Source organism: Arachis hypogaea, chromosome 6, assembly GCF_003086295.3.
Source record: "Arachis hypogaea cultivar Tifrunner chromosome 6, arahy.Tifrunner.gnm2.J5K5, whole genome shotgun sequence".
Taxonomy (NCBI): domain Eukaryota; kingdom Viridiplantae; phylum Streptophyta; class Magnoliopsida; order Fabales; family Fabaceae; genus Arachis; species Arachis hypogaea.
In genome coordinates this window covers 17,603,080-17,627,785 of record NC_092041.1, presented here as the reverse complement: position 1 = coordinate 17,627,785, position 24,706 = coordinate 17,603,080, and the positions used below count along the sequence as shown (strand labels likewise).

The 24,706-nt window shown below is 30.9% G+C and overlaps 1 protein-coding gene across 1 annotated transcript; it reads left to right on the top strand.

The window, feature by feature from the left end:
* The first annotated feature begins 14,009 nt into the window (after positions 1-14,009).
* On the top strand, positions 14,010-15,282 carry LOC112698126 (LOB domain-containing protein 29-like). Its single transcript, XM_025751521.3, has 2 exons — positions 14,010-14,426; positions 14,651-15,282. The coding sequence occupies exons 1-2, from the start codon at positions 14,148-14,150 to the stop codon at positions 15,005-15,007; spliced, it is 636 nt and encodes a 211-aa protein (XP_025607306.1). The 5' UTR covers positions 14,010-14,147; the 3' UTR covers positions 15,008-15,282.
* The last annotated feature ends 9,424 nt before the right edge of the window (positions 15,283-24,706 follow it).

Genomic DNA, 24,706 nt, shown 5'->3' with positions numbered 1-24,706 from the left:
TAGGACAATACTTGATTGTTTTGTTAAAGGCAGTTAATAGATTGTAGGTTTGCTTGTCAAAAGTTTTGTATTGCCAGCCTTGATATATTAGTTGTGCCACTTCTTTTGTTCCTTTTGCAACTCAAACATGTTAATGTTTGCTACTCATATATATTTATATTTGCTACTCAGATATGTTTATCTTTTCTACTCAGATGATCTGTAATTATTTCTCTTTAACATAACTAGTCTATCAAAAACAGGACATAATATAACTGAAGATAAAAAATCAAGTCTTACTTTCATTCATCTATGAACACATTACATACAATATAACATTGTCAGAACTTTAAACTCATAACCAATATAACAACTACAATGAACAACACCACTACCTAACAATTGTATCAAACATTTTTGGGTCCTCACTTCAGCTTCCAATTTTCCAATCCTCCAGGCTAAATTGACTCTCACTTGCTCATTGTCAACTACAGTCGCATCCACTCTTCCTTTATGTTCCTCTTCTTCTTCTACATCATCAGCCTAGAGAAAAAATCCACACCATGTTTTGCCCCTAGTCTGAATATGAGATATGATAAGAAGTAAAGAACAGAAAATCACTAAACAATTTTTCTCACCAAAAACTCACATTGTAATTTGGACAACCGAAGAAGGGCTTATCTGGGTTGGTATTTGTTCCGGACCAACGAAGCACGGGCCGGCAGCCGCATTCACAACGCTCTGGCACCCGCGACAGTCTGGTCCAACTCCGCGATCTCGTCGTCGATCGTGTAGAGCTTCCCTGACCCTGGCTCCGACACCCAATCATGGTTTTCGCTTCAGTTCCATGAGTAACAAAAAGGAAGCATGAGAAGAACTTTGTTGGGCAGAGACAAGAAGAACGTTGTTGGGCAAAGACAAGAAGATGAAATGGGATAACGACGACATGCTAGAAAATAGGGTTAAAACTAGGTAAAGGGACCAAATTGGGTCAAACAGTTTCAATTGCCACCTCAGCTAGCCGTTATCTACGCCAACATGGCATCTCAGCGCTATGTCACTGCCGGCGGCAGTCAATTTGGCCGGAGATGTGGGGAGGGACGACATTGGTGCAATTTTAACAAAGTTGGGGACATCAATAGTGCAATTGGTAAGTCAAGAACTAAATTAATGCAAATCGTGAATCTCAGGGAACACTTTGGAGTTTAACTCCCATATATACACATAAACTATCTGATATATATTATGAGCATCTAGTAATAATACTTTTATGTTATGATGACATTAATAATTAATGAAATGAATAGAGCTATAATTGCGATCCCGTGACCGTTGAGTTTGAGTTTTCTCGTGTGTAGAGATTTTGTCTTCTCTCTGCTACTTATTACGAACCTGCTGAGAGAGATTATTACAATTTACAAGCTCCCAATGCAATTAACATAATAACCACTTACCCATTTGCATAATTAATTAGCCTATTAATGAGTGTTCACTCTAACTGTCAAAACAGAATTCCTCATTTGGCATCTAGTCTGTTTTGCTAACTAACTCTGGTGTTTTAACAGAATCTTGGGAATTCTTTAATTCTGAATTTTTATACTTTCTATCAATTTAACATAATAAATTGTATTAATGCTTATAAAAAGTAAATAATAAGTAAAACTGGATCAAAATTTAAAAAATAACTATAATTAAATAAGAGCTGTTGGATTCATATCCCTTTTATTTAACTATCAATTTATTTGTGCAATAATATTGGTACAAAACTTTGTGACATTTTTTTTTTCATCTTTTGGTACCAGAGAGGCACTTGACAAATTGGTAGGACCAAGCCCTCGTCATTTATCACATACATAATCATAATAATATAATATGTCAACGATTTGTCCAAGTTAGGTTAACTTGAGCCTTGAACTCATGATATCTTTAATTTAAGCCCTCCAGGTTGTCTTTAATTTGTACACCTGCGATTACCAATCCTCTTATCAACAAAAAAGAAAATATCGGAATTCCCTAAAAATCAACCTTTTGATTAAATTTCGTTTTCTCTCTAATTATTATTCTTGTATGTACCTCATTAGTTGAACTAATTAATGTGGATTAAACCATCGTCCCTATATCAAGGCTCCGTTTCGAACAACTGCCCCCTCTTCAAACTACACTTGATTTATTTATCGTCTTCAATAGTACTGAAAGCTTATTAATTATATATGTTAAATAATCAATATTTATTTAATTATATCCTCTTGGTTAGAAAATGAAGCCTTTTGCAGATGTATAAGTCGCAATCATTAATAAACTATATATATAAGAACAAAAAATTAATACATATGTATATGTGGAATTTAATAGCTATTCTTCGAGATTGAGCTAGTAGGATAAGAGAATAAGAGGAGCATTATTCAAACCCTAGATAGTATATATATATATAAACCTACCTGGCAGCAGTGGCAATCATCCTTACACGTGCAGTGGCCCCATATAATTGCACCATGGTGCCGGTTTAAGTTTGACTGGTCAAGTTGGTTACAACATCATATCATTATTCATCGTTAATATACTTAATATATAGTTGCATTGATGTGCAACATGGGTGTGCCTGATAAATACAAATATAATATAATTTCTCTCTTCTAATTATATTTCTATTCATTTTGTGTTTATTATGCTAGCAAATACCTCCTGATAAAATTTCATAGCATATGTAATAATAAATTAAAAGTGTGTGCATGTAGCGGTTTTGTTTACAAACCAAAAATAATTACTACACCATTCAATACAAGTTAGCTACTATTTTATTTTGTCACAATAAATAATGACTACTGTACATGGATAAAAATCTTCATGTTATCAGTTATTTTTCCTCATCATAATCCTATTGAATGAGAGATATTAATAGAGAATAGAAAAAAAAAATAAGAAAACTGATAATATAGTGTGAGGAGTATTAAAGTTAGTCACACATCAAAAAAAATATAGAAGGGCGAAAAATTTATAAGATAAGAGACCCATTAATTTATTATTTTACGATTTTGAGTTGGATGTAGTGTATTCTCATTTTATATTCTCTCAATATAGATTATGAATTACTCCAATAATATTGATGTTTTTCTTGTAATTTCTCTTATTTATTTGCATATTATGTGAAGAAAAGAGAGCTTTTTTAACATTTTATTTTTTAACACCATAATTTAATGTCAAAATTAATATATATTTTTGACAAATATCACAAATGTCAAATTTTTTATGTTTTCTTGATGAATAATTTGACCGTAGAAAATTACTTCTCAATTTTGACACTCATTTGTTTTCAATTTACTCTACTATTTCTCTTTTTCTCTGGACTCTGTCAATTTTGACATCACACTGTTCTCAGTTTGGGATCATACTACTCATTCTTTATCTTCAAAATTTCAATTTATTCTTCAATTTCAAAATTTCATCTCATTTTTTATTAAAATTTTTTGTTGAGAATATTTTATGATCAATAAATGTTAAAATAAATAGTATTTTTGACGGTTAATAAGTATGATAGAAAATATATTTTCAAATTTTTCTAACAATTTATTTTTGTCAACCAATATTTATCAAAATAAGATTTAATTTTTTTTATAATTACGTATATGTTAAAAATATTATTTTTGACAAAACTTTTATTAACATATTTTTATAATGTCAAAATTTGTTTTTTTAAAAAATTTTAATTTTTTTTACAAATATAACCCTAAAAATAATTTATATTATTGTAGTGATATCATGTCAAAATGTTCAAAATTTCTATAAACAGAAAAACTAAACTCTATTGATGAGAACGAATTACACTTTGTTACTCACTTATAGTGTCTAAGTCACTTCACTTACGTCATTTCTCTACATATTAATTATTTTTCACCAAAAATAATATATGAAACATTAGTATAATAATTTTCACATTCGAATTTTGTCCATGTAATAAAATTACGTTTGTTTAAAACCATATAATATATCCCAAAACCCTTTTCATCATCTCCGTCTTCTTTAACACTAGACTACCAATGAAATAGAATTGAAACGAAAATATTTTAATAAAAGTAATCTGTCGGACCTGGTAGATCAGCATTGACTACTTCCACATACAAAGATAGCTAATTATAACTCTCTCTGCTGCCTGATCCTTATTTCATCGTTTTGCGATCATTGATTCATTATTATTCTAATGAACTCTCATCATTCCATGCTTCTTTATCATGGTATGGTAAATACGTCTTCGTGTGGACCATATAGTAATTAATTAGTAAGGACTAATAATAAGGAGCCTAGTTACTAAAACTTTCATTGCACGTTTAAAATATTTATAATTTTTTGTTTTCAATTGGTTAATATAAATTATACTACTAATGACATGTATATATATGATAAGTTCTTGGTGGAGCCAACAGATCGAAAACAATAATATAACTCAAACCATGAGAAGTTAGTATTTCGTTGGTAAAACACAGATTATTATTTTTTTAAATCAATCTCATCAATTAAGAAACCAACTTCAAACCAATTAATATTTTCTTTATATATATATATAAATACTACCCTACTCTCTCTAAAGTAACATATAAGTTACCCTCTTTGATATGTCATATTTTAATTGGGTATTTATTTTAACCTGAGTTGGCATCGAATTTGGTGGTCCCAAAACGTTTGGACCATTAAATGGTCCCAACACAAAACATGTTTTTTAAGTTTTTTAATAACTGCTAAATAGTCATTTTTAAAATTTAATTATAAATTAACCCCATATATTTTATTTAATTATAAAAATAATTTTTTATTTTATAAATAATTATTTTATCATAAATCTATCATATTTATTAACAATCAAGAATAAAAATAATAACGAATTAGATCTTCCATTGATCCTAATAAATTTTTTGGCTATTCCAATCGATTAAAAGATTAAATTTGATCCGTCACATTCGTGAGGAATCATAAAATCGTGTTTCCTTGAAAACCAATCGATTGGACTATCAAACCAATCGATTGAATTATAACTTTCCATAACCCAATCGATTGGACTACAGCTTGTTATCACAAAACAATGATTTTTGCATAAATCAATTGATTTGTCATATGAACCAATCGATTGAACAATGAATTAAATGTAGATTTTTTATAATTCAATCGATTGTTTAGAATTTTCAATTGATTGAATGTTTCAAAATAACCTGAAGTTCTCACTCTTCAATCGATTGAATTCATGAAAATAATATGGATATGCCAAATTCAATCACCCAATCAATTGAAAATATAAAAATAAACCTTGAATTAAAAAATACAAAATTTTCAATCTAAAAATATAAAATACTTAAAAGATAAAAAAATTATTTAAATATGATTTTTCAAGACACTCTATAACTTAGATGAATAAATATTATTTTTAAAATGAATCATGATATATTGATACAAAAATTATTGTGTGTAAATTTTTTAAAAAATAATAAACCTCTCTCGTTAATAATAATATTGGAACTTAAATTTGAACGCTAATTAATATTATATATTGTGTAGGTACTTAGAGTATATTAGAAAAGTACGTTAATAATTTGAAAAGAAAAATTATTAGTGTAAATTTATTTTTTTTTTAAATTATTCTTATTGAACTATTTTATTTTTATTCCTTCAAAACATATCTTAATAAAAATATTTGTAACAATAATTTATATCCGATATGAATATCTTAAAGAGGTTATTGTAAAAAAATGGGTAGAAATTTTTTTATTTAATGAAATTGACAAAAGAATTTTTTTAATAATAAACCTCTCTTTAAGAGTAATATTGGAATTTAAATTTAGACACTAATTATCATTATATATTGCATATAAGCATCAAGAGTATATTATTAAAATACTATGATAATAATTTAAAGAGAAAAATTATTCTTTATACATTTAATTAAAAAAAATACCTTGTTTAAACTATAGTGTAAGTGGAGCCATTTTTATAATCTTAAGAGCAATTTTTTTAAGTGAAACAGTTACATCATTCTGTCATGGGTTAATGCAAAATTTACAGAACGTGAGTACGTGATTGAGTATGTAGTTTTAGATTATAAAGATAGGGGTAAAATAGAAAAAAATATTAGACACCAAACCCTCTGTATTTCCATTATATATTGTTATAGATAAGTATGGTTTTTTAAAATTTTGGGTATCCAGGCCACTACTTGTTCCCTTTAGGTCCGTCCTTAATTGCTAGCTAATTAATAATAAAAAATAATAATATATATTTACTTTTTAGTATTTATCAATGTCTGTGAATTAATAACAGATAAAAAAATATTTTTTCATTACACAATCAATTTCACGAATAAAGTATCGAAACGAATAACTGCAAAATTAGAGATTCTATTCACTGACCTCGATTTTGTAATCAAAACGATGGTTTATTAATGAAAAACTTGATTGGACCTTTGCTGATTACTGCAACTGTGATTAACGATGAAGAAATAGTGGATATTAAATAGACGGATAAAAAATTTAAAAAATTGGATATTGAGTAGATAGATGTTCCAAGGAAAAACAATGAAATTTTTAATAATCAAAGAAAATGATACACAATTTCAATGGTGATATTGAATAATTGGTGATGGATTATTCACCAATTTATAATGTTAATATTAAGGAAAAGATAAGATTAGAGTATCTAAATCAAAATAAAACTGCAAAAATTGAAAATAGAATTTTAAAGATAAGATAGATGAATAACAAGATAATTTCTAAAAACAACAACAAGATTGAAATAAGCGTAGTACATATTTCAATTGATTGGGTAGCACACTGCAATCGATTGAATTAGTCAAATTCATATTGTTTTGAGTAACAAAAGCAATCGATTGAATTATGAGACCTCACGTTGTTTTGAAGCATTCAATCTATTGAAAATTCTAAACAATCGATTGAATTGTAAGAAACACACATTATTAGTCATCGTTCAATCGATTGGGTAATATGACCAATCGATTGATTTTTGCGAAACACACGCTGCCCAGCAATTTTCAATCGATTGTTTAGTGGTAAACTGTAATCCAATCGATTGAGTTATAATTCAATCGATTGGTTTTCAAGGAAACACGATTTTATGATTCCTCACGAACGTGACGGATCAAATTTAATCTTTTAATCGATTGGAATAGCCAAAAAATTTATTAGGATCAATGAAAGATCTAATTCGTTATTGTTTTTGTTCTTAATTGTTAATAAACATGATAGATTTATGATAAAATAATTATTTATAAAATAAAAAATTATTTTTATAATTAAATAAAATATATGGGATTAATTTATAATTAAATTTAAAAAATGACTATTTAGCAGTTATTAAAAAACTTAAAAAACATGTTTTGTTATGGGACCATTTAATAGTCCAAATGTTCTGGGACCATCGAATCCTAAGCCACCTGAGTTACTTTAATCTCATGAGAGTTAATAATATTTTGGAAGACGATGACAACCCGACAGAAGAAGAAAATGGAACACTCAATAACACGGTGATACTTAGGAGACACAATGACGACGACAAAGGAGTGTGGAGGAGTAAACGTAATTAGAGAGAGTTGGAATACCTTATCTGGAAGAATAATTTGGGAAGAGAAAACAAGACACCCAATGAGACGGTGATGCTTGGGAGGCGTAACGACGACGATGAAGGAATACAAAAGGGATGAGTAAATGCAATTAGAGAGAGTTGAAATACCTTTTATGGGAGAATTATTTGAGAAGTTAAAATAAGATATCCAATGAGACCGTGATATTTGGGAGGCATAATGAAGACAACGAAAGAGTGGGAAGGAGTAAACGCAGTTAGAGAGAGTTGGAGTACCTTTTCTAGAAAAATAATTTGGAAAGAGAAAACGAAAGAACAATGAAATGACGATGCTTGGGAGGAAATAGATCCTCTCCATTTTTTTTGTCACTGGAGAGAATAAAGTGTAATCTCCCACCTTTAATTTTACAAGTGGGACCAGCAATAAATGAGAGAGAGAATGTATTGAATGGTGAGATCTTCCACTGGATACCATCAAGTTTTTTTTCCACTGGAGAGGATCCACTCCGCTTGGGAGGCGCAACGACGACAAAAGAGTAGAGAATGTAACTCAAGTTAAAATAAACACCCAAAGTCATTGACTATCTTAATTAAACCCTAAACTCAAATTATAATACTAATCTCTTTTAACAAGGAATGCATAATTAGCCTATATTAGACATTATCCTTTCCGTACTTATCAAAATTGTCTTGTGCATCGAGTTTCATGTAAAAATAGTTATTGTAAATATTAAAGAAACAATGATGAAGTCACTAAACAGAAGAGCAAAGAACATGGAAATTGCAATCTAGAGAGTTGTCCCCTCTATTGCCCTGTGCATTTAGCATTCTATTAAATATGATTAAGTGGGTCTTTGTGTCTTTTCAATATTTGAATTCTGTGAAATCTAATTAAGATTTAAGAGTATGCTTGAGTAGAATTGCAAAATAATTCATTTTAGGAGAGAAAAAATTTTTCTTAAAAAAATAATTATATTTAGTTAACAAGATTATAACTTGAATCTTATAATTATCAAATAACTTAAGTTGTTTTTGTATGTATATATAACCTTATTAATTAATTAGTAACCTTTTGAACCTTGTGATTATAAATTATAATAAGTAGGAATTGATTATTTGACAGTTCTTTAATTTTTCATTTTTTTTGCTCGAATATTGCATTGAGACTCTTATAGTAAAGAAAAAAGGATATATAACCAAAAATGCTACTTCTACAATAAAAATCAGTTTTTGGTCAATTTTTAATATTATTTAATTATTTTTTTAATTAAAATATATTCCTATTTTTTAGATATACATTGGTAATAAAATTAATTTAAATTTTAAACCCTAAAATTTCTCTAACTTTTTACCCACTTTAAAATTAACTAGCAGTTCCTTTTTTTAATACTAACATTCATCACACCACTTTTAGCCAATCCAGTTAGCCTAAAACTCATAGTCCACTTCCTGAAACTCTTTTCCCCCTCAAGCTTCTCCTGAGTAAGAGGAAGCAGCCTTGTGAAGTTCGACACTTATAATGGATTGATTTTTTACAAATTAAACCATAAAATTTACTAATTTTTTTAAAAATTGGTGAAGTTTTCAAAATCAATTAAACTCACTTCAATTATTTTTTTTATTTAAAATATTCAAAATTTATGTTAAAAACACATCTAAAATTAAATAAATAATAAACACATTTAAATTTATATATTAACACATCTAAATTATTGTCATTATAATTTTAAATTACGTGTTGAATACAGAAAAAATTAAACTCAAATACACATATAAAATTATAATAATGCACTCTAAATATTTTATCAACACATCTAAAATTTATGTAAAAAAACTTATATATGTACATAAGAACATAATAAATAATATAAACACATCTAAAATTATAAGAATGCACTCTAAATATTTTATCAACACATTCAAAACTCATGTAAAAAAAATTATATATATATACAGAATAATAAGAAAAGCAATGGTGTTAGAGAATGCGCAAAGAAAAACTCTATGAATAAAAACCCATCCAAATCTTAGTTACGTTTTTGGCGCGGACGAACGGCGCTAATACGGACAAACGGCGAGGAAGAGGAAGAAGGCGGTGATGATGATAAGCGTCGAGAAAGAGAAAGCTGGTGTTGTTGATGAACGCTGAGGAGGAGGAAGGCGGCGTCGAGGACGAGCATTGAGGAGGACGGTGACGCGAACAAACAGTGAAGGACGCTGAGGAGGAACGTGCGCTTCTGAATCTGTGATGTGCTGTGACTGCTTTGCTTCTTTTAAAATTGAAAATTTGAATTTTAAGTGATTTAATTTTTAGATGTGTATTTAAATTGTAATCGTAATATATTAATAATAATAATAATTAAATATATTAAATTTAAAACAGAAATTTAAAATTTAAATTTAAATTTTAAACTTCAGTTTTATTTAGTTTGTATTTTAAATGTGTATTTAATTTTAAAAAGACATTAAATCTATTTATAATTTTTAGATATGTTTGTTTTATTTTTTTTAATTATTGTAATAAAAGGCTGACTATTGTACAACTTTTAAAGGATACCTAGTTGAATTGATATATAACTGTAGTTTTATTATCGAATTTGTTAAGTAGATAATGACTTTTGTAAACAATGTGAACAATGGACTTTAAAATTGACCCAATAAAGTAAAAAAATATTTTATTCCCAAATTATTTCTTAAACCTTAACATTAGAATAATCATCTGTACACCTAATGAATTGAACATCCAGGTATTATTAACTGTATATGAGTAAATCGAATCAAAAAAATAATCAACCAATTAAAAATAATAAATATAATTATCAGCATACCTATTAAATTGAACATCTGACATATTTATTGTTCACATTATTTAATATTCTCATTATCTACCTATACTTTTTCTATTATTATTTCTCTCTCGAAATAAAAAAAATATTTTTGATGCTCACAAAATTTAAAATTGACATAAAAATGAGTATATCACTTAACTAGCTAATTTTAATGTTAGTCCACGTCGTTACAATTAGTATAATAATGGCTCATTAAAGGGAAAGAAGAGGAAAATGGAATGGATGAGTGTGCCAAGAAAAAGGACAATAGATGGAGAACATCTTCCCCTGTGAAGTGTATCCAATTTCTTAAATTTGTTTTCGTTTGCTGCTATAATAGAAAAATAATACTCAAATGGATTCCACTCTCCAGATTTAATTTGGATAAAAAATTATTACATTCAAATTTCTGGACAGTATATTTTAAGAATACATGCGGTGCACTTTGTCTGGATGTATCAACTATCACTTAAATAAAAACATTGTGGTGGGGCATTATGTATCTACTAATTAAAGACATACGTACAAAGGCATACTTATAGCAATTTCTCATGTCATAACTTTGTTTGGAGTGTTTTGTGTGCTTTGATTTGAACTCAATTGAAAACCTAAAAATCATTCTCATTTAATTAAGATTGGTTTAATTTAATTTAAATTAGGAATTTTATCCAATCTTGAGTAGTTTTTAAAATAAAATAACGATAGAGAATCAACTTTTTTTTTACTTAATATTAGTCAATTTTTTAAAATTATTTTACTTATTTTAAATTTAAGATCTTAAATTATAATTTTTTAATTTTAAATTTTAAATTATATATATACTAGAAAAATTATTTTTAGTACTTATTTATTTTGTTTTTATCGACAATAAAAATAACCACTAATATCTATCGGTAATTAGATATTAACAATATTAATTATTAATAAATTTTTTAATGACCACTAAAAATTATAATTTTTTATAGCAATTACATAATTACCAGTAAAGACCGTTAATTTAACGGCCACTTAAAACTATAATTTTTTATGGCCTTTTTTTCGAAAATTTATATGATTATTAAAAATAATTATAAAATTATAATGTTATTCATTTGTTAAAACTATAATTATTCTCGTTAAAATCTTAAGTCATTTTTTAATTATATATGCTAATTTTATTAGAATTAAGGGCTTATCTTTTTATTTTTTTTAAATCAAATTATTTTTTAAGGTAATTATTATTTTTTGTATATAATATAAATATACTAAAATTAATTATTAAAAAATAAAATATTTTATTAAATACAATTAAATTAAATTATAATTAGTTACAAATATCAGTACAAATAAAAAAAAAATATCAAGAGGGAGAAGTAATAATCGTTACTTACTTTAAATGGTGACTATGGAAAGCAAGTTGAGCAACGAGCAATAAATTTAATCACCAGAAAAAAATAGAAGAGCACTAACAATCATTGACAACGACAACAACAATAATAAAATTCTGTTAAATTTTAGAATTAGCAAAAATAAAAAATCGAAAAATATCAAGAGAGAAGATCTATCAATGGCGCAAGCGGCGGAAGTACGGTATTGTGAAGGTGAGAGATCGACAATAAGTATGTTTGAGAAGAAGAGGCAATGATAGAATAGAAAAGAAAAGAGGCAAATGCAACGATATCGTAGTTTGCATAAAAGATATACTAACGAAAAAGGTATTTTCTCTCGATCTTAGAGGTTTGGGTGTTTCTACTAAATTTAAAGATGCATTTATGGAGGAGGTTTTTTTACTCGATCACAGATCAAAAGCTGTATGATAGTAGTAAAAAGGAGATGAACTACGATAACAATAACAGTAACGAAGCGATGACTACGACAAATTTAGGGTTTGACAGTGAAACCTATCTTCTCTCCAAATATGTTTACAACAAATTTAAGTTTATGAGTCACACTTTTTTTATTTCACTCTATTTATTTGACAATTATTATAAAAAATTATTTTAATAAAAATAATATTGATGATAATTCTATAATTACTAAAATTTTTATTAAAAAGATTTTTTTATATCTATTTTCAGTAATAATAACAATTATTATTTCAGTAATAAGTGACAAATATATAATTATCACTAAAACATTTTTTTTCTGTAGTGTATATATAATTATTAGTCTAAGAACTTCCTCCCTTTTTTGTGAGTTAAGCTAAGGTTTTAATTTGTTGGGATGTCATTATTAGGTAGCTAGTTGAAGGCGGGGTCCATTTATTCATTTGGGATGGGTCTACATGATGGTGCCAATACCGGACACAAGAAAGTGACCTAATTAGTAAGTACAGTCTTTGTTAAGCGATGATTAAAAATTAATTAATTATACGGTATTGCTCGACAAACTATGACCGCCATGGCTTAAACAATTTAAGCTCTGCAAAGGGAAAACAAATCACATCTCTTCACTTTTCTTTAATTAGTTGCTTCTACATATATGTATATGTGTGATTTAAACTAGTTTAGTGTCACTATCTTTTGGAATTTATCTGAATTAATTATGTATGCCTTTTTTTTCGTTATGTCTCCTTTAATTTAATTGACATTTTGATTACCTATATTTACTAAGAAATTTGTGTAATATATTATGAGTAATTATAATTAAACTAAATTATCTAGATCGGTTGTGTTTCTCCATGTTGTACCAACTAAAGGTTTGACTTATTGACCCTTAATTTGTTATTATGTATTTATGTATTGGGGGTTTCATCTAGTTTTGGGTACGTATGTTGACTGAACAGTACAATGAGTAGAGAACCAGAGTATAAGAATATAGCTACAAATATTCAAGAAGAAATTATTATATTTCTGTAACTACTGTTGATCATAATAGTCAATAAGAAACGTGGCAGAAAAAACATGTGTGATAGATATAAACAGGCACGTTGCGTTCTTAGAATATAGGCACATAGCAATGGTTATTTTCTTAAGGTGATGTTTTATGATGACATCTTTATTATACAAAATAATATTATAAATTATTAGATAATTTAATATATTTTATTAAATTATTTAATTATTTATAATATTATCTTTTTAAAAATATTTTTGTTTTTTTAAAGGTAGGTTTAATTAAAAGCAAATCTTAATTTTATATTAATATTAAACAAATTAGATCACTTACGAATATGTTAAGGCAATGAGTTTTTAATTACTAAAGAATTATTCAATTACATGTTACATGTATACAAAAAAAAAATGTTAAATTAATTATTCACGTAAAATATATATTAAAAATAAAATAAGTGATATATATTTTTATTTATAAATACATAATAACTAATTTAATAGTTGTTTACATATATAGTATTTTTTATTTTATTTCTATTAATAATTTCCGCATTCCCTCGTCAATTAATAATTAAGTCTACTAAAGATATAGTACTAACACATACAGAAAATTAAAGAAAATGGGTTTGGTTTATTGCTATATAGGTCTTTTAATTTGAATTTGTGGTATAAGTTATATATGTTGGATGGAATGTATCCATGTCATTTTGTTGTATTTATACAGTGAAGAGTGTAGGCCATTGAGGGAACCTCATGAAATTAAATAATCCTTACATACTCTAATCTATCATACCTTCCTCTCTTTGTGGTGTGTATAAAGATCATGACAAATGATTATGATTTGCACCAAATAGCTCAAGAATTGAAGAGAGAGAGAGAGGAGCACCAGAAACATCCAAAAACCTAAAACCACACACACCACAAATTAAAGTCTGAAAGGTAATTAATCAAGATGACAGGTTCAGGTACACCTTGTGGAGCCTGCAAATTCTTGAGGAGAAAATGCGTGAGAGGTTGTGTTTTTGCACCTTACTTTTGCCATGAACAAGGTGCTACCCATTTTGCAGCCATTCATAAGGTCTTTGGTGCAAGCAATGTCTCCAAGCTCCTTGCTCATCTTCCTGTCGACCATCGCTGCGAAGCCGCCCTCACCATCTCATTCGAAGCTCAGGCAAGGCTTCAAGATCCAATCTATGGCTGCGTCGCACATATTTTTGCCCTACAACAACAGGTTTCCTTTCATTCCCCTCTCTTCATGATCATACAGTTTTAAATTGCGGTTGTAGTTATACCCTAAATTAAAGTAAACTGCAAAAGAAACGTAAAAGTAATACGCATAGATAATTTGTATTATTAGCTAGATAACTAAAAAGAAAAAAAGAAAGTCAAAACCCTAGATAGGTATGTAGATAATACTAGTGTTGTTTGAACTAATTTTACTTTTGATGTTCGCAGGTTATGAATTTACAAGCACAGTTGGCTTATTTAAGGGAACAAGCTGCACAGAGTTGTAATCTGAACCCTAATACTACTACTGCTCTTTACCCCCATCACCAAGATCTTGGAAATTCGTTCCAGATGGAGAATTCCACCATGGTTCCACACTTTCTTTCTAATAGTTCATCTAATTATCCCTCATCAGCAACACAACAATACCATGGGAATACTCGTAGTAGTCTCATGATGGAATCAAACCCTATTGAGAACTACGAAAATTCAAGCATCTCCTTTAATTCATATAGCTTTGATGAGACTTGTGACACGCTGTTCTTTGACATGAAAAGTGGATCAACTTCAATAAGTGGTCTTTGATTACATTAAGGATTATACTTCAATCGGTGAAGAGCTTCATGAAAGATTAGTGCCAGCTGCAGGGGAAAGGATATTGGCGGAGACAACTTTATCAAACTTTAATTTCTTCTTTTTTGTTTTATAGTTAGTATATTGTGAAGCATGCAATTCTCTCTGTTTCCATAAATAAGCTAATTAGGAGACCTAAAAATATATCATTGGAGTGGAAACCACTCTACCTAGTATTGTATTTGTTAATCTACTGCAATATATTCATGCTTAGCTTATAGACGTAATTGCTAAAAGTCTGGTTTTGTATGATATATACCAAATTATATTGGCTATGGGTTTCTTTAGTTTATGGACCTAGCTAGCAACGATCCTAAATTTTGACCTAACACAATTTATATATATAATTTTTTTTTCACATTTATTATTTACTTTCCCTAAATATCAAAAGGCTATATTGTATTGGCGAATATTTAGACTAGTGTATATATATTATTATGTCAAAAAACTCTATTAAGATATTTTGAGCGAGATTAATCTCCAGGCACGATGATAGAAAAGTCAAATTAAGGGAATATGCATAGAGTATATATTGAAAGAAAATGGTGATTGCAGCTCAAATATATATTTATTTTAGGTGAATTTTATTTAATCTTTTTTAAAATAATATATAATTTATCTTTTGTGACATGTCTATTTTTGATTGATCAATATTTTAAAATAGATCATTGCCCCTACTCTTAATCTTCTTTGTTATTGAACAAAACAAAATTTTTTCTCTTCTAAATCATCTCTCCTTCTCATGGTGGCTTTCACTCCATTTTAAAATTATTATTAATCTTGAATTATAGTAAAAATTATTTAGTTATGGAATTATAATTATTCATCATTATTATCGAATTGTTTTTTCAATTAATAAGTGGGATAAATTGAGCAACCTTGAATTTATATATCAATGTTTCTTTTTAGTAAGTATAGACCAAATTGAATTTATGTCCTCAAATTGATATTCTGTGTATTTTTAGATTTTTGGTGCATTTATGGTTTTTTTAGTTATTGAATTGTTTGTTGGGCTATTGAAATAAAATCTTTTTGTGTAGAGCCGAATCAAAAGATAGTTAAATGACTATTCTTATATTTGACAATGACTTTAAAATGGAGTGAAAGTCAAGTAGTCATGAAAGAAAACAAAAGAGAGTTACTGAACTTTGATGAGTTTGGAAACTCTAATTAAAATTTGATGATGAACAAACATTATTAAAATAATTGATTACAAAATTATTAATTTGATTTTAAATCATACTTAATTAATAATTTTGTGTGTGTAGATTTTTGTGTTGGGCCAAAAAAAAAGAGAAAAGTTGCAAGCCCAATGTATTTATAAACATTCAATCTTGGTTAAAATAATTAGGTAATTTGGCTGAAACAATAATTTGATATTGGGCCAGATTCTCTTAACATTACTATTAGCCCAATTCAAATTTTAGTGGCAAACCCACTAGCTTGATCCAAATTGAAGAAAAATGGGAAAGCAAATGTATTGCTTCATGCTTCCAACGGAATCCATTTCAATCATGTGGTGGAATTCAAATTTCATTAAAGTAAAGTTAATACATGCATAAAAACCATGAGAGAGAAATTGATTTAATTGCTTTAATGACACTACACGCTATTCAACAAAGAGAAGTGGGAAACTTGAATTCGCTTTTATTCTCTCTCTCTTTGTTCATTGATTATTGTTCAAATCCATTGAATATTTTTTCTCTTCTCTTTCTACTTACTTCTCACTTTCGGTCACTTCCATCACAGCAATCATCGAAACTTTTGCAAGCTATCAAGATGAAGCTAGAAGCAAGCTAAAGACCATCACAATGATGGCAAGAAAAAGAAAACAAAAAGTATGTTGTGGCTAAGATCTTCAACAAAGAAAGGAAGGATTTGGTGAAGAGATCTTAGCTTCTCCATACCAAAAATGGATGATGAAGATTTCGGTCAGTAGAGGAAGATTTCTTGGAGGTATGGCTCGTCTGTGCTTTTGGGTTCACTCATCACAGAAGGTATCTAGGGTGGCTACGTGAAGGAGGAAGCAAAAGTGGAGCAGGAGGAGCTGTCATCATCAAGCATGCATCAAGGGCCAGGAATCCTTCTTAGAGTGCAAGACAAGATGGAAGGCTCGGATTGATGAAGATTGGTAACCAAGGAAGATCCAGAGGTAATTGTATGTTGGTTTTAACATTCGGTTACATCTCCTCTCTCTCTGGCCGAACTGGTTTGCATGAAGAAGAAGAAGATTAGCTTGGTTTTTTTGGTTTCAACTGTGGAGGCTTCTCCCTCTATAAATAGGGTGAACAGTCAGGGCTTGAAGCAAGGAGAAAGGGTGAGAGTGCAAGGCATAGAGTTCTCAGAGCTACCTGAGCTAACAGAAGTTCTTCTCCTTCAATGTATTCTGTTTTGTATTTTTCTGTTTAATTTTATCATGTCTTGAGTCTCATAGAAAAAGGCAAACAGTGAGGTTTGTATGAAAAAGCCATAGAGCGGAAAAAGGCAGAGAGTGCAAAATTAAAAGAAAAAGCCATAGATGTCCTTAGAGTTCCTTTGTACATCTGTGTTGTGTTTCATGATTCTGTGAGAATCCCCTTGTAAGTTGGGTTAGCACTTTACAGTTGACGCTTGGCAGTGACCAAGTCAAGTTCAGTTTTGGGTTTAGATTCTGGACTTGTCCCGGATAGGAAGGGTAGTTCCTAGGGAGAATTGGTGTCTGTAATCAAGAAGATTATAGTGAAATTCCATCGTTGTTGTGATGGAGACTGGATGTAGGCTACACTGTACTTAGCAGCTGAACCAGGATATATTTGGGTGTAATTTTCTCTCTCTTCTATTCCATTTCTGTTTCTGCTGCACAGGAGATAAAACTGAAAAATATCTCGTGCTGGGTCACGAGATAAAAAGAAAAAGTCTCGTGGTTGGGTACGAGACAAAAATAAAAAAATCTCCAGAAGTTGTTTCAAAGACTAGCAAGTGTTATTAAGTGAAAAAGGGGCTAAGATTCAACTCCGCCATTCTCTTAGCCACTGATAAACCATCAATTGGTATCAAAGCTTGGTTTCAAAGAGATCAAGCTTTGCAGTTTGGAGAAAAGATCCAGATGACAGAAAACAGTGGCTCAACTCTAGTGTCCTACAATCTGATAGAAGGACAGTCAAGTAACAGACCTCCTCTTTTTAATGGGAAAAACTACACCTATTGGAAGGAGAGAATGAAGATTTTTGTGCAAGCAGTAGATTACAGACTATGAAAGATCATCCTTGAGGGTCCTCAATTTTCAACCACTACAAGTGTAGAAGGAGTAATTTCTCTCAAACCTGAAGTAACATGGACCGAAAAAGACAGAAAGAAAGTGGAGCTCAATGCCAAGGCTGTCAATTTGCTCAACTGTGCTATCAGCTTCGAGGAGTACCGACGGGTATCATGTTGCACAACAGCAAAGAAAATCTAGGACAAACTTTAAATCACCCATGAAGGAACCACCATAGTAAAGAAGACCCGGATAGACATGTTGAAAAGAGAATATGAAATGTTTGCAATGAAGAAAGGAGAATCTATTGATGAACTATTTGAGAGATTCAACATCATCATTATTGGCTTAGATGCTATGGGAATTACGTATCCTGATTTTGTGCTTGTGAGAAGAGTGTTGAGATGTCTCATAAAAGAGTGGAAAACTAAAGCATTAATTATTTCTGAGAACAGTAGTTTAGATTCCATGACATATGATGACTTGAGAGGAAACTTACTTACTTTTGAAAATACTTATTTGAAAAAAGATTCAAAAAAGAAAAGAATTGCTTTTTCTTCTGTGACTAACCCCCTGGATGATGAATCCAGTGATAATTCCTCTGAAAATGAATTTGTGTTGTTTGCCAAAAAATTAAGGAAAATGGTGAAGTTCAAGGAGAAAGGCAAAGGAAGTAGCTCAAGAAAACAGAAGAAAGACTTCAGCAAAGTAACATGTTACAACTGCAAAGAGATAGGGCATTTCAAATCTGATTGCCCTAAGTTGAAGAAGGAAGAGAAGCCAAAGAAAGGAAAGAAAAAGGGACCGATGGCTTCATGGGAGGACTTGGAAAATGACTCAGACGATCATGATAAATCCGAGACCAAGTCACAACCCTATCTCATGGCAGATCACATTGATCAGGTAGTCTTTCACAACCCTAACACTGAAGATCTTCATCTTATGATAGACCACCTTTTTGAAAAAATAAGATGCTTCTTGCTTGATAACCAAGATCTTGAACAACAAATCACCATTCTTAAAGCTGAAAACGATTTTCTCAATGAAAAGCTAAGAAAGGCCGAAATGCTTGTGATCTTGTTGAAGAAAATAAGCAGTTAAAAGCCCAACTTAGAAGCTGTGAAAGTGACCATTGTGTTGTTGCATATGTTAACTGTTTTAAAGAAAATGAAGAGCTGTTGAAAAAGATTAAAAATCTTGAAAATGACTTAGCCAAGTTTACTCAAAGTTCTGAAAATCTAAACCAAATCTTGACTAGTCAAAAACCACTGTATGATAAAGCTGGCTTGGGGTTTCACAAGAATTTCAAATATGTTGAAAAACCTTATTTTGAAAACATATCCTCATCTTCAAATGATACAAGGTTTCAAAACCCAATAAGCTTTAACAAAACAACAACTCCAAGATTTTGTAGACTATACAACTGAAATGGCTACTTTCCCATTCAATGCTTTTTTGGTGAAAGAATGATTGGTGACAAAGTTTACAAAGTTGTTTTTTACTACAATGGTTTGGGACATAGGAGATGGTTTAACGTAAAAGAATCCAAGAAGATTTGGATACTTAATGTCACTTGAGCTCATTTTGTAGGTTTGCCTAGCATCCAAGCGGAAAGACAATATGTGGTATATGGACAGTGGATGTTCTAGGCATATGACCGGAAAGGCAACCTTCTTCATAAGGCTTGATGAATATGATGGAGGGTTTGTCACTTTTGGTGATGATGGTAAAGGAAAAATAGTGGTCATTGAAAGAGTTGGTAAAAGTTTTTCTTCTTGTATAAATGATATTTTTCTTGTTGACAGTTTGAAACATAATTTACTTAGTGTTAGCCAATTGTGTGATCTTGGCTTTGAAGTTGTTTTTAGAAAGTTTGTGTGTTTGGTTGTATGTGAAAAATCTGGGGATATTTTGTTTGAGGTTAAAAGGTGTAATAACGTGTATTGATTAACTCTTGAGGACTTGAAGAATAAAAAAGTAACATGTTTTTCTTCTCTTGAATCTGAAAAATGGCTATGGCATAAGAAATTGGGTCATATTAGCATGTACCAAATTTCTAAACTAGTTAAGAAAAACTTGGTAAGAGGAATTCCAAATATTAAGTATGATAAGGATCTTACTTGTGATGCTTGTCAATTAGGCAAACAAATAAAATCCTCTTTTAAAGCAAAAGATGGAATTTCAACTAAGAGGCCATTAGAGATGTTATACATTGACCTTTTTGGACCAACAAAAACTCAAAGTTTAGGAGGAAAACACTATGGCTTAGTAGTGGTGGATGATTACTCTAGATTCGGTTGGATACTTTTTTTTTACTCATAAAAATGATGCTTTTCATGCTTTTTCAACCCTTTGCAAAAGAATTAAAAATGAAAAAGATTTAAAAGTTGCCCATTTGAGAAGTGATTATGGAAAGGAACTTGAAAACCAAGACTTTGAAAAATTTTGTGATGACTTTGGAATTGCTCATAACTTTTCATGTCCTAAAACACCTCAACAAAATGGGATTGTTGAAAGAAGGAATAGAAGCCTTCAAGAGATGACTAGGGCTATGTTGTGTGAAAATGATGTTCCAAAATTTCTATGGACTGAAGCTGTGAATACAGCTTGTTATATTTTGAATAGGACCATTATTAGAAAAGGGTTGAAGAAAACTCCCTATGAGCTATGGAAAGGAATCCCTCCTAATCTTAAGTATTTTCATGTTTTTGGATGCAAATGTTTTGTGCTTAACAACAAAAAAAATCTTGGTAAATTTGATCCAAAATTATATGAGAGAATGTTTGTTGGATACTCCACCACTAGCAAAGCTTATAGAATTTACCTCAAAGAGCATAGAATCATAGAGAAATCCATACATGTATCTTTTTGTGATTCTAATTCAATTCCCATTGCTGTTATTGAAGATGATACAGATTTTGAAGATATTGTCAATAAGGAAATCAGTGAAGAAAATTCCAAGTCTGCCCAAAATGAAGAATCTGTCAGTCCAGTTTTGTCTCGTCAGAATGGAGGAGACAATTTTATTTTGTTTCCTGAACCAGCAAGAGAAACCGAAATAGAACAACCCACAAAAGCTCATCAAAGCTCAACACCACTTCGAAAGCCAAGAGAATGGAAGTCCATGAGGGGTTATCCTCATGACTTCATTATTGGTGATCCCTCTCAAGGTGTAACAACAAGATCCTCAACAAAAAGGCAATTCGAACCTAGCAATTTTGCCTTCTTGTCACAAATAGAGCCCAACAATGTAAAACAAGCTCTTGAAAATACATCATGGGTCAAAGCTATGCAAGAGGAGTTGGCTCAATTTGACAAAAATGAGGTTTGGACACTAGTACCTCATCCAGATGGTAAGAAAGTAACGGGTACTAAGTGGGTCTTTAAAAATAAACTTGGTGAGGATGGAAAAGTTGTTCGTAACAAGGCTAGATTAGTGGCCCAAGGTTACGATCAAGAAGAAGGTATAGAATTTGAAGAGTCTTTTGCTCCGGTAGCTAGAATGGAAGCAATTAGGTTGCTTCTTGCCTATACTGCCCATAAGGGTTTCAAAATGTTTCAGATGGATGTTAAATGTGCTTTCCTTAATGGCTTTATTGATAGAGAAGTGTATGTGGCTCAACCCCCCGATTTTAAAGATAAAAAATTTCCAAACCATGTTTTCAAACTCTCTGAGACTCTTTATGGTCTTAGACAAGCTCCAAGAACTTGGTATGAAAGGCTTAGTGCCTTCTTGTTGGAAAATCAATTTCAAAGGGGTACCACGGACACTACTTTATTTATTAAAGCATCTAATGATGATATTCTATTAGTTCAAGTTTATGTGGATGACATTGTGTTTGGATCGGCCAATGAGTCCTTGTGTGAAGATTTTGGAAAACTCATGACTAGTGAGTTTGAAATGAGTTTAATGGGAAAGATAACTTTCTTTCTTGGTCTCCAAATTAAACAAACTCCTAGTGGCACTTTTATTCACCAAGGAAAGTATGCACTAGAACTAATCAAGAAATTTGGCCTGGAAAATTCTAAACCAATGAGAACACTGGTGCACGAAATTGTGATCATCAATGGCGCCATCAACATGGTACGCTCAATTGCAATCTCAATTCTTTATCACAACTCCGCACAACTGACCAGCAAGTGCACTGGGTCGTCCAAGTAATAAACCTTACGCGAGTAAGGGTCGATCCCACGGAGATTGTTGGTATGAAGCAAGCTATGGTCAACTTGTAAATCTCAGTCAGGTGGATTCAAATGGTTATGGAGGATTGATAATTAAAAGATGAATAAAACATAAAATAAAGATAGAGATACTTATGTAATTCATTGGTGAGAATTTCAGATAAGCGTATGGAGGTGCTTTGTCCCTTCCGTCTCTCTGCTTTCCTACTGTCTTCATCCAATCCTTCTTACTCCTTTCCATGGCAAGCTGTATGTTGGGCATCACCGTTGTCAATGGCTACAGTCCCGTCCTCTCAGTGAAAATGTTCAACGCGCTCTGTCACAGCACGACTATTCATCTTTCGGTTCTTGATCATGTCGGAATAGAATCCAGTGATTCTTTTGCGTCTGTCACTAACGCCCCACAATCGCGAGTTTGAAGCTCGTCACAGTCATTCAATCCCTGAATCCTACTCAGAATACCACAGACAAGGTTTAGACCTTCCGGATTCTCAAGAATGCCGCCATCAATTCTAGCTTATACCATGAAGATTCTGATTAAGGAATCCAAGAGATATCCACTCAAGCCTTGTTTGCATGTAGAACGGAAGTGGTTGTCAGGCACGCGTTCATAAGTGAGAATGATGATGAGCGTCACATAATCATCACCTTCATCATGTTCTTGGGTGCAAATGAATATCTTAGAACAAGAATAAGCTGAATTGAATAGAAGAACAATAGTAATTGCATTAATACTCGAGGTACAGCAAAGCTCCACACTTTAATCTATGGTGTGTAGAAACTCCACCGTTGAAAATACATAAGAACAAGGTCTAGGCATGGCCGTGAGGCCAGCTCCCATGATCTAAGAACTAGACATTCAAAGATGATCCTAAGATCTAAATTGATCTAAAGATTCCTAATACAATAGCAAAAAGGTCCTATTTATAGAGAACTAGTAGCTTAGGGTTTACAGAAATGAGTAAATGACATAAAAATCTACTTTCGGATCCACTTGGTGTGTTTTTGGGCTGAGCATTGAAGCTTCTATGTGTAGAGACTTTTCTTGGAGTTAAACGCCAGCTTTTGTGCCAGTTTGGGCGTTTAACTCCCATTTTTGTGCCAGTTCCGGCGTTTAACGTCGGGCAGTCTTGAGCTGATTTGGAACGCCAGTTTGGGCCATTAAATCTCGGGCAAAGTATAGACTATTATATATTGCTGGAAAGCTCAAAATGTCTACTTTCTAAAACAATTGAGAGCGCTCCAATTGGGCTTCTGTATCTCCAGAAAATCCACTTCGAGTGCAGGGAGGTCAGAATCCAACAGCATCTGCAGTCCTTTTCAGCCTCTGAATCAGATTTTTGCTCAGGTCCCTCAATTTCAGCCAGAAAATACCTGAAATCATAGAAAAATACACAAACTCATAGTAAATTCCAGAAAAGTTAATTTTAAATAAAAACTAATAAAAATATAATAAAAACTAACTAAAACATACTAAAAACAATGCCAAAAAGCGTATAAATTATCCGCTCATCACAATACCAAACTTAAATTGTTGCTTGTCCCCAAGCAACTGAAAATCAAATAGGATAAAAAGAAGAGAATATACAATGAATTCCAAAAACATCTATGAAGATCAGTATTAATTAGATGAGCGGGGCTTTTAGCTTTTTGCCTCTGAACAGTTTTGGCATCTCACTTTATCCTTTGAAGTTCAGAATGATTGGCTTTTATAGGAACTCAGAATCCAGATAGTGTTATTGATTCTCCTAGTTAAGTATGTTGATTCTTGAACACAGCTACTTCATGAGTCTTGGCCGTGGCCCAAAGCACTCTGTTTTCCAATATTACTATCGGATACATCCATGCCACAGACACATAACTGGGTGAACCTTTTCAGATTGTGACTCAGCTTTGCTAGAGTCCCCAATTAGAGGTGTCCAGGGTTCTTAAGTACACTCTTTTTGATTTGGATCACAACTTTAACCGCTTAGTCTCAAGTTTTCACTTGACACCTTCACGCCACAAGCACATGGTTAGGGACAGCTTGGTTTAGCCGCTTAGGCCAGGATGTTATTCCTGTAGGCCCTCCTATCCACTGATACTCAAATCCTTGGATCCTTTTTATTTTTACCCTTGCCTTTTGATTTAAAGGGCTATTGGCTTTTTCTGCTTGCTCTTTTTTTTCTTTTTTTTTTGAATTCATTGCTTTTTCTTGCTTCAAGAATCAATTTGATGATTTTTCAGATCCTCAG

What these genes read in the sequence shown, in the direction of transcription:
- LOC112698126 (XM_025751521.3), top strand. Translation starts at nt 14,148, where the DNA reads ATGACAGGTTCAGGTACACCTTGTGGAGCCTGCAAATTCTTGAGGAGA. An exon ending in TTTTTGCCCTACAACAACAG is followed by an intron (nt 14,427 to 14,650) that starts GTTTCCTTTCAT and finishes TGATGTTCGCAG; the next exon opens with GTTATGAATTTACAAGCACA.